General features: G+C 41.2%; 1 protein-coding gene across 1 annotated transcript in view; it reads left to right on the forward strand.

Annotated features, from left to right (window-relative positions):
* LANCL3 (LanC like family member 3) overlaps positions 1–10,490 on the forward strand; it is a 36,894-nt gene that overhangs the window by 19,561 nt on the left and 6,843 nt on the right. The window contains exons 2-4 of the mRNA XM_066177006.1: positions 7,491–7,614; positions 8,652–8,849; positions 9,810–10,017. Coding sequence (XP_066033103.1) covers positions 7,491–7,614; positions 8,652–8,849; positions 9,810–10,017 — 530 coding nt within the window. The remainder of the gene's footprint in view (positions 1–7,490; positions 7,615–8,651; positions 8,850–9,809; positions 10,018–10,490) is intronic.

The raw sequence follows: 10,490 nt of genomic DNA on the forward strand, positions 1-10,490 counted from the left end.
CCTACCTGTGAGGGGAGAATGGGAAGGAAAGCAGTATGCAGCAGTTATCTTCTGTTTATTTGTAGCTCTCATAAATTGCTTCTGTGTCTGGTGAAGGAGTGGTTGATACACAGGAGCTCCAAACAAGGAGCTGGATTGCAGAAAATTGTGATCTCTGATACATCCATTTTTGCCAGTTCCCAGGGTCTGTGTGTCCATAATTGCTCAGCCATGTGTTATGTGGCTAGTCAATAATGACAATGAAAAAGGAAAAAAAAAAAGAATTTTACATGCCTGTTGAAAAACATTGGGGTAGAATTCTGCAATGTAAGAAAAAGCCTCTCCAAGCAGTGCTGGGTTTGTTTCTCACTTAATTTGCAAATCTTTTTAATGTTTTTAAACACGCTTTTCAATTCACGCTCTTGAATTTGGGTGCAATTCTAGGGAGAGATGCTTGAAATTAAATTGTTGGCTCTCTGTGCTCTGTGGTAACTCTAACCCTCGACTAGGCAGCAGAGAACATGCAGCTGGGGTGCAGACAGCTGCAGTTCAAAAGCCTCAGCACAGGAGTGCATCCCGGGATACCTCACTTGTCCTCCCGAGAAATGCCCTGCTGGACTTGCTGCTGACCAGGACCTCAGCTCTCAGTGGGCAGACTGATGCCTCCTCAATCATGGTGATTATCTGAACTGCTCTGATCTGGGATCTCTGATCCTCCCTGCTTCATTTCTCCTGCAGCAGAGAGCAGGGGGGTGGCGCTTCCCTACTTTCTTCAAGTCATGATAGTGATGGAGACCTGTTTTTTCCTTCCCAAGACCTGGGAGAGCCACTATATTACAGCGGGATAGGTGTATCCAGCCAGGTGGTGCAGCAGAGTAAGAGGTGTTGGGAGCCTGAGTGTAACTAGGAGGAACTCAGGTTTCCCTCTCTTTTCATTGGCCCAGGACAGAGGGAGCTTGAAGAAAGGTACAGCAGCAACGAGATACTCAGGTCTTCTTGTGCTTCCTCCCCCTCCACACACACCCTCTCCTTTCCCATTGTCTCTGCTGGGCATTGTGATTTGTCCTAAGGTGAGAACACCTAGGGAGAAATGTCTTAAGAAAAGAATACCATGCAGGAGGAACTGTGTGATTGCTTGCATAATCACAGAATCCCAGAAACAGTTTGGAAAAGACCTCTGGGATCATCAAATCCAACCTGTGACTGAACACCACCATGTCAGCCAGACCGTGGCACTGTAGTGTGTGATCCAGTCTTCCCTTAAACACCTCCAGGGACAGTGACTCCCTGGGCAGTCCATTCCAATGCCTTATCATCCTTTCTGTGAAGAAATTCTTCCTGATGTCCAAACTAAACCTCCTCTGGCACAGCTTCAGACACTGTCCTCTTGTCCTGTCACTGGTTACCTGGGAGAAGAGGCCAAAGCCCACCTGCCTACACCCTCCTGCCAGGGAGCTGAATGCATTCCAGGGTTGGGGGATGCTATGATTATTGCCACTGACTTTGGTACACAGCCTGCAAAAAGGGTGTGAAATACTACTGGATATTGGGCCAATTGGGCACTCCTCCAATTCTTACCTGGTGTTCTTACCTCAGGACAAATCAAAATGCCCATCAGTGACAATCACAAGGGAGAGAAGTGTCTGTGGACAATGCACACGAAGACCCTGAATGTTGTCACCCACCACACAGGGCCAATTGTTTTTTCTTCGAAACTCAATTTTTAAGTGGACACATAAGGGATTGAGATGCTCATTGCATTTGACCAACTGTGTAGCTGCAGCAGCTGCTCTGAGCCAGCCAGCTGTCTACAAGTGACAGTTGTGCTCCATCCTTTTCTGCAACACTTCATGTTCCCCTTCTGAAGGATAGGTTTGACAGCCGAATTTGATGGGTTTAGTGCTACACAGGTAGGACTGTGTGGAAGTTTTGTGGCAGGTAGGACCTGTAAAAGTTTTGTACTCTGTTAATATAACAAAACTTCTGTATTGTCTCATTTACCAGTAATCAGATTCATCAGGAATAAAGGCAGCCGTCAGTTGCTGATTGGAGTGACCCACAAAACAGGACAGGACTTGGCTTTTCTGTTTCTGTGGTGCTGAGGCAAAGAGCAAGCCTCAAACCCCCTCAAATTTACATGTTGAAAACAAGCAATGCTAATGGAATCTATAGGGCAGTCTGACTTACTCAGGATTGCAGTCAAGTATCATTTTCCAGTGAACTGGCAGAATCATATTAGTAAATGTTCTGAGTGTGACCACACTGTCACATAGTTATGTTAGTATGAGAAATTCAGGGAAGTACACTCTCAAGACAATACATGGTGCTATTAGAGCATCAAACAGACTGCATTAGGGACAGTACTTCTGGAACTAACCTAATTTATTGACCAAAGTCTTCAGGAGATTTAAAACCATGTATTTTTTACCTTTAAAAGAAGGATGTACTTGACAGTGCTCCTGAGGGAAGCAGACTCATGAGCTTCTGTGCCTGTGTACTTGGAGCTGGGTTTCTTACTGTGCCACAGGAGAGGTACATCAATCAAACTGGAACAACACTAAGGGGAGGCAGACTCTGGTATTGTACCTGCTTCTCTTCCATGGCCTCAGGTGTTACCATCATCTGAAAGGCAAAAACCTGGCTGTGACATTGCATGGAAAGGTTCCTGAATGATGCCAGTGCCTGCCTTTGGCAGGAAAAGACCAAGCTGAAGGAATGAGCATAAATATCATGTGCTGCAGTAAATATCATGGAATTACCAAGCTGACTCCAGTGTCTGCTGTCCTGCTGAACACAAATATGTGTATCTTTTTTTGCAGGATTTTGGGTTATTATAACTAATTCACAAGCTCCCTCTGCTGGCCTACCAGCATAGGAGGGCAATGGCAAAGCTCCTATGTTATGTTACCATTTTTTTTTTTAGACTGACACATTTTCTTCAGCTTATTTTGACACTTTGTACAGCATCAGAAGAATTGTACGATCAAATTCATGTAAATGGCTTTTTAGAAGTGTAACAGAGAGAGATTTGATGTGTTAGGTGCATAATTAAATGTTTTTTATGTGCATAGAAGGTTTTTTCCACAATAATGTAACTGTAGCTGTTACCTCCTGAAAATGCTCATGCATCTATCAAAAGATAATGATACTTGGCTTCAGTAATGCCTCCTGTCACAGGAAAGAGCTCTAAGGAAATAAATACAAACCTGTTAAAAGAATTAAAAGCTTATAGTCATCAAATGCACTCCATACAGTATGCAGTTTGATGTAGCAGTGGTTTTCAAAATGAGCCAAGGGGTTTGTACAAGCATTCAGAGGGATGAAAAAGTGCTGAAAACGTTACTCTAATCAGAAGAGCTCATCCTGCTGCTTTCTGCCTAATCCTCAAGGTCAAGTTTTCTGTCTGCAATTTTCAAAATACATACATGGGGCTTAGCACTGTCACAACCAATAATTGCAAAATCTCTTTTAGTAGATTAAAAGGAGTTGTGAAATTATTGACTTCCAACTAAACAATCTCAGGGTGAGAGATTGCCAACAAAAAACAGAATGATGCTCTGTGATTGCTGTAGACATAGCACTTCCTGGCTGGCTTTTAACAGGAATTTACTGAATTAAGGACCTGTCTTAAATAATTCACAAAATTGTGGAGTGCCTTTATGGGAAAAGGCATATTGTCTGCTGTGGCACCAGAGAAAAATGGAGAGACTTTATGAACAATCACAGTGGCTTTTTTACTGCAAGTCAGGTGCCTAGACACAGACAGTGGTACAAATAGATGGTGTTATGGTGCTGCCTGTGTGTTGTGCTTAAAGTAACAGTTCCCATATACTAGGATGTAGCTGTCACCAGCCTGAGTGGAGCAGTTACTTGGCAGCACTCAGCATCACTGAACAATGATGTAGAATAGAAAATAAAGAACTCCAGCAACCAATTGATACAGAAAGTGCAGGGAGAATGTGGAATGCACGTATTCCAAACTGCAATCTAGCGAGGAGACTAAAGTGCTCATTTCTAACATCAGCTGAGACAAAATCGCCTCTTTTGACTAAAGTGGGCGGGCCACCTCTACTGAAGCTGGAAAAGGAACCTGTATGATGTGTGTGTTTGATAAATAGCTGAAAGCTTGAGAGGGGCTTTTTACACGGGCACACAGTGACAGGACAAGGGGGAATGGCTTTAAACTGAAAGAAGGCAAGTTTGGTCTAAATATTAGGAAAAAAATTCTTTGCTGTGAGGGTAGTGAGACACTGGAACAAGTTGTTGTGGAGAAGCTGTTCAAAGCCAGGTTGGATGGGGCTTTGAGCAGCCTGGTCTGTGAGAAGGTAGGAGACTTGGAACTAAATGGTCTTTAAGGTGCCTTCCAACCCAAAGCATTCTGTAATTCTATGGTAGAACAGGTTGTGATGTCTTTAAGAATACAAAAAGGAATTAGGTGAAATTTTAAAGCACTAGCAATATATCTCTTCGTGTCATTAGTCTTCAAGTACTGACATGATAAAGAGTAATTTTACCTATGCTCATATTCTCAAAATGTGTATCTTAGCTCAAGCATGAAATTTTTTTCTAGGTAGCATATTCTCATATTGGCTTTATTCTGCATCAAAGCATCTGATGGTTCCAGGGTATGATATCAATACACCATTTATCGTTTCAAAGCCGTGAGGATGATCAGTCTGTTTCTTTTCTGTCCCTAATTAAACATTACTTCAGTAATCCCCAGGGGCAAGGAGGCATTTTGACTACTCTGAAATGAAAATGAAGTTTGTAGGACCACAGTTGGACAGTCTGTGGTTATGGTTAATGTATTTTATGACTGTTGTTTTGGTCATAAGATTTAGCTGTTTTATTAAAGATACTGTGAGAGACCATACCACAGATTTTTTTTTTTTTTCTTTTTGGTAAACTGACAGAAATCTAAGGAGGTTTTAACACAAAATTGGTAGAAGTAAAATATGTCAAACCAGTGGAGATCTTAAATGTGATTGTTGATTTTTCAGCCTTTGGCAGGCCACTAATAGTGATGGTAAATGAGAGTTTCTCTTCCAATCAGCCGTTTCCCAGAATAAGGAGCAAATGCAAATCCTTCATATTTAAGTGTTTTGGGAAACGGGCAGCAACCCTACAATGACTGTGGATTGAGTGACTTGGTAAGAGGTATTTGTATTTGTAGTTGACTTAATGATTTATTTATTTAGCTATTAGTTAGGACACATCTACCTGGTGTAAGCCCACAGATCAGTCAGAGAAGCCAGAAATAAGGTTGTTTTCAAGAGACACAGGTCATTTTCTTTCCCATTTTCTTTGGTCATGAGGAAGTGGGTAAGGTGGGTTGATTTCCATCATTCATTCATGCTTTTAAATACCATTTTTCATCTGTCTTTGCATGTGAGCTGCTTTTGCATTCTGAAAAAGAGGTGACATTTGTTAGCATATTTCATTATGCCAGCCAAAAGGGTATACTATGTATAGACTTAGGTATTCATTGTGCTCAAGTGTTTTGACTTCTTACAAATACTTTGTACTAAAAAACACTGAACAGTGCATTCTTATCTAGCTGATACTTCTTTATGTGGAAGGCTGGATTTGGTTAGAAGTTCATACCCATTTAAAATACACAATCAGCATTCTAAAACAGTCATTAGTTCTGTTTAAAAATTAAATGTGCTGAACATAAAAATAAGCCTAGCAAAACATGGTTTGTATTGAAAGCTAGTTGATACTATTAAGTGAAGGAATCATTACATATAGAAAATGAACTGATTAAGATTTTTCTAACCCACATGCCTTTGCCTTTCAGAATTACAGTTACTAGAACTTATCCTTCACATTTATTTTTAAAGGGTGAGCTTATTAATGCTTTTAAGGTATGGAATTAGGAATAGGTCCCGAATTTCTAGACAGTAAAATGAGAACTCTGGAGAGAATTCAGTGTTTCTCACCATGTCTTTTTGCTCTCACTTGTTTAAGATTCAAACCATCTTTTTAAATTCTGTGAAGCTAAAACAATTAATTTAAAAATGACTGAAAATGATTGAAGTCTCCAGATGTTAATGGCTTATTTAATATTACTGCAGTAACATTAAAGAACACTAATCAAGATGAGAATTAGGTTGTTCTCCAGGTTGTACAAATACCAGAGTCATTTGGAGCAGCTGTAAAAAAATCCCTTGTTATCATGGAGCAAGGTGAGACACACAAACAAGATCTTTCAGCCATTAGTTTTCAGTCAAGTTTTAAGTGTCATTAATTATCTGTACCATCTTTTACAGTCCAAATGAGAAAATATAGTTTGTAACAGATGTTGTCTCCATATTAAAGCTATCAGTATTTTTTAAACTTGAAGAAGTAATTGTAAATCCTATGATAATAAAATTGTAGCAAACCCAAATGCATTCAGAAACATTTCAAAGCCATTATTCTGATATTCCAGTTAATTTTAGGATTTCTATTTATCTTGTCAAGACTATTTGTACAGCCTTTTCTTTTTTTTTTTCTGTATCATTTTTCTTTTTGCTTTCTCAGTTCTTTTCTCACAAGTTGAAATACATTTCTTCAAAGTACTGCTGCCATATGGGCTTTTCCTTAAAGCTAAAACAATATTTTGGTTAGATTATTTAATTGGCCTAGGTGTTGGTCAGTAATGTGTGGCTGACACAGGACATTGCTGGTGATTGCAGTGAATTGCATGTAATTGGAGTTGTAGTTAAAACCTGTAAAACTGATTTCTCACTGAATGCTTTAAATCATTAACATGGAAACGTTCATGTCTGTGATATATGTGATTTGTCAGTCTTCCTTCTGACACCTCTAAGAGTAAGGCATTAGTCATTTTTAGGGACTGCATTAACCTGTTTGTGGTGCTAAAGTCCCACAAGCATAGCTAGCCTATCTCTATAGAAGCCTGTCTTGCATTTCATTTTTCTTAGCATTTTTTTTGTATTAAGAAAGGCTGATTCTTTTACTGAGAGGTTTCTGAACCCTCATACATAATAGTGATTTTCAGTAATTTAGGAACAATTTAGTAACTCTTCCTTGCTTCCTTTTTTTTTAAATCTTGTCTGTAGAAAAATCTGTCTAGGTCACTGTGTTCCAATAAAGCCTGTAACATTTACTTCTTTAATATTTTCCTTTGTCTTCTCCTAATGCCTCTTCCCCCAGTCTGGAGGCTGCTGTTCTGCAGCTTGCCTGCTGCTTGTTGTCAGCTTCCATCAGACTGAAGGATCTCTGGGAAGGAAAGACTCTTAGAGGGCCTCTTTTCACCTCATCTGTGCAGCTAAAGATTTGACATTCACTTCCTGAGACAGGATGAAACTCTGGTTTTGAGAAACATTATGTAAATCAACTGTGTTATGTAAGGAACTCCTAATAATGATGTACATTACAGCATATTTATAAGATTAAAGGCAGTACTGCATCCTGTGCACTGGCAAAAAAGCAGAGTCCTGAAAAATGTCTTAAAAATGAAATAATTATAATAAACTGGATGTTTGTTTGATGTTTCTGTTTAGGTGCTGACTGCAGCACAAATTAAATCAATTTGCCTGGCCATACTAGAATCAGGAAAACAGTATTCAGTGAAGAAGAGGAAACCAGTCCCACTGATGTATTCCTACTATGGAACAGAGTACCTTGGTGAGTAAAACACACCAACACCTCTGAGAGTGTGCTGTGTGGAGATGCTGAGCTAGTAGGCACTTCAGAAATAAAACACATAAAATCTACAGTGTGGGATTTCTCCTGAACCCATTGGGACAATCCAACCTCCTAAAACTGTGAAGTGGGACTGAGGAGCTGGAGGGAAAGGCTGCTGCTGCCGAGCACTGAGGAATGCAAGAGGTGCCTGTGCTGCAGCAGGGGAGCAGCTTCATTCCCTCTTCTTTCTGCCCTGGTACATAAATCAGCCTTGCCAGCAGAGGCAGTGAGGGGTGTGGTGTGGAGCAGGTTGGTCAGGGCACTCAGGGATGTTCTCTGGGAGCTGCTGTTGCCGTGCCAGCACTGGCAGTGCGGTTTTGGCCATAGCAGGGAGATTCAGGCAGCTCTCCTCACAGGCAGCTTGGCTGCAGCTCACCTGAAACAGGGGTGAAAACACTGAGCAGGGCCCTCATGGGGTTCTCAAGGCACAATATCACTGGAGAAAGTGTGAGATTGGTTCACAGTTCCCAGTTCCCTGGCAGGGGAGCAGGGAGAGCAGTCACTGAGTGGTGTGTTCCACAGACCCTGGTGGGTACAGACAGTTCTTGCACTGAAATTAAGGTGTTAGCTCACCGATACTGTCAGTCGGTAACTGGGAAATACCCATTTATGGCCCAGTTTCAATTTGCATCAGCGAATGCAAATATATGGCCCAGATTCAGCAGTGTGTCAAGAAGAATAACACCTTGAAACAGTATTCAGTTCAGTTCATACAGTGAGTTTCAGTCATATCAGAGTGAGAGCAGAAGGAATTCATACATATTTTTGCAAAGCTAGAGGAACTAGAAATGACAGAAGTAGTAAAATACAGTGTCATGCAGCTAGAAATCTTTTATTCCATGTACTCTTCTAGTATGCATGAAGAAGATGAAGGAACCATGCTCTTGACAAGGAATTCTGTCCCAAGGGAAAGTTGCAATGAGGTGCAGACAGCACCTAAACCCACCCTCTAATTGAATTGTTCCTGTTCTTTCCAGGTGCAGCACATGGGCTTTCCTCAATCCTGCAGATGTTGCTCTCCTATTACGAGTACCTGCAGCCAGCAGATCAGGAGCTCGTGTGGCAGAGTGTGGATTTCCTGATGGACCAGGAGCAGAACAGCAACTGGCCCCCAGAGCTGGGGGAGACAATCGAGCGGGAGAATGAGCTGGTGCACTGGTGCCATGGAGCTCCAGGTGCTCTTCCCACTGATGCTATGCATAGCCAGATGCTGATCACATTGCTTTTCCATGTTAGGTGATTCCATGTAGAAGATAATCTCAGGTTAAATTCCACCAAAGTACCCAAAGGACATCAAGAAGTTACACTTAGAGATGTGGAAATTCATTAATCACTATTTTTCTTCCCCAGAAAAACCTGTGTCCCATCACTGTTCTTGGATAATTACACAAATGTGGCTTACAAGAACACTTCAGCTACTCCAGTGTTTGTTAAATTCAGACCACAAGTCAGCTCAACATTTCCTTAGGCACCTTAGTTGGTTATGTGTCGTGCATTCTCATAAGGTTACCATGAACTGAGCTGTGCAGTGCTCTAGTGAAGATTATGATTAACTTCTTTAAATCTCCTCTAAAAATAAGCCAAATAGCTTTTTTTTTTTTTCAGCAGAAGTTAGTATGCATAACTATGTATAACTAGAATAAAGCAGTGTAGGTCTCATTGAGAAAAAAAAAAAAAAGAGCTTCTTTTTCTCATTTAGTTAAAGTTTGTATCTGTTGCCAGTGTAAGAAATTATCTTACCCATCCTTGTGTTTCTGTCAGTCTAAGCAGGTGAGGTGAATGGGGATTTGCAGCCAATAGAAGGCAGTGCTAAGAGTTTACTGTTTAAAGGCAAAAATGTGACTGTTCTTTTAAAATAATGAAAGTCTGGGAATGTTAGAGTAAACCCTGAAATTCACTAATGACCTCAAAAGATTGAAAGTGATGTTGTCAGAGGGGGTGGATAACCACATCTTACTGTGTGTTTTTAGCATAGCAGATACTCCATGCCCCACATGGAGCATTTATAAGCTTTGCTGACATGTGTAGAGCACCAGATTGCAGTTTTTTAGTGTATTAATCTTTATTTTCTGATCTGTTCTGTGAAACCCTTGGTGTGCTTATTACAAAACACAGTCTCATTGCTCTTTTCCTAGGCATTGCATACCTGTTTGCCAAAGCTTACCTGGTTTCCAAGAAGCCTCAATATCTGGACACTTGTATCCGCTGTGGAGAGCTCACCTGGCAGAAAGGCCTGCTGAAGAAGGGCCCTGGAATATGCCACGGGGTGGCTGGTAGTGCTTATGTGTTCCTGCTGCTGTACAGGCTCACTGGGAATTCCAAATACATCTACAGGGCACAAAGGTGAGCATTCCTGGCTTCTGGATTGAGGGGAATACCAGAAAGTTTCAGGAGCATTTATAAAAGCAGAGTCTGTGATCACCACCCTCGGATGTAACCCGAGTGTTTGAGCTTCAGGGTCAATTCTAGCCATGAGTTTTGGGGTGGGTGCACTCTGTGGGAGCTCTGCAGTCTCATTCCAGGCTGCTTGGGGTTCTCCCAGGCCCCATCCCTGCCTGAGAGCCTGTGTTCCTTCAGAGGGAACTGGGATGGATGTGGAGGAATCACGTGCATCCAGGTCTCCTCCTGATGTGATGGCAGAACTCAGACAAACTGTTTACCCAAGTCCAGGAGTAGAGTAAAACATGACTTGTTATGATTTTTTCAGAGCATTTAACACTATTCCATATTAATAGAAGTGGAAAGTAAGTATAGGATGTGGCATGCAGTTGTTTTATATTTTTTTTTAATTTATCATTCCCACCTTTAGCTTAGCT

Source organism: Chamaea fasciata, unplaced genomic scaffold (genome assembly GCF_029207755.1).
Source record: "Chamaea fasciata isolate MVZ Bird 193981 ecotype frontalis unplaced genomic scaffold, bChaFas1.0.hap1 SCAF_2, whole genome shotgun sequence".
NCBI lineage: Eukaryota > Metazoa > Chordata > Aves > Passeriformes > Sylviidae > Chamaea > Chamaea fasciata.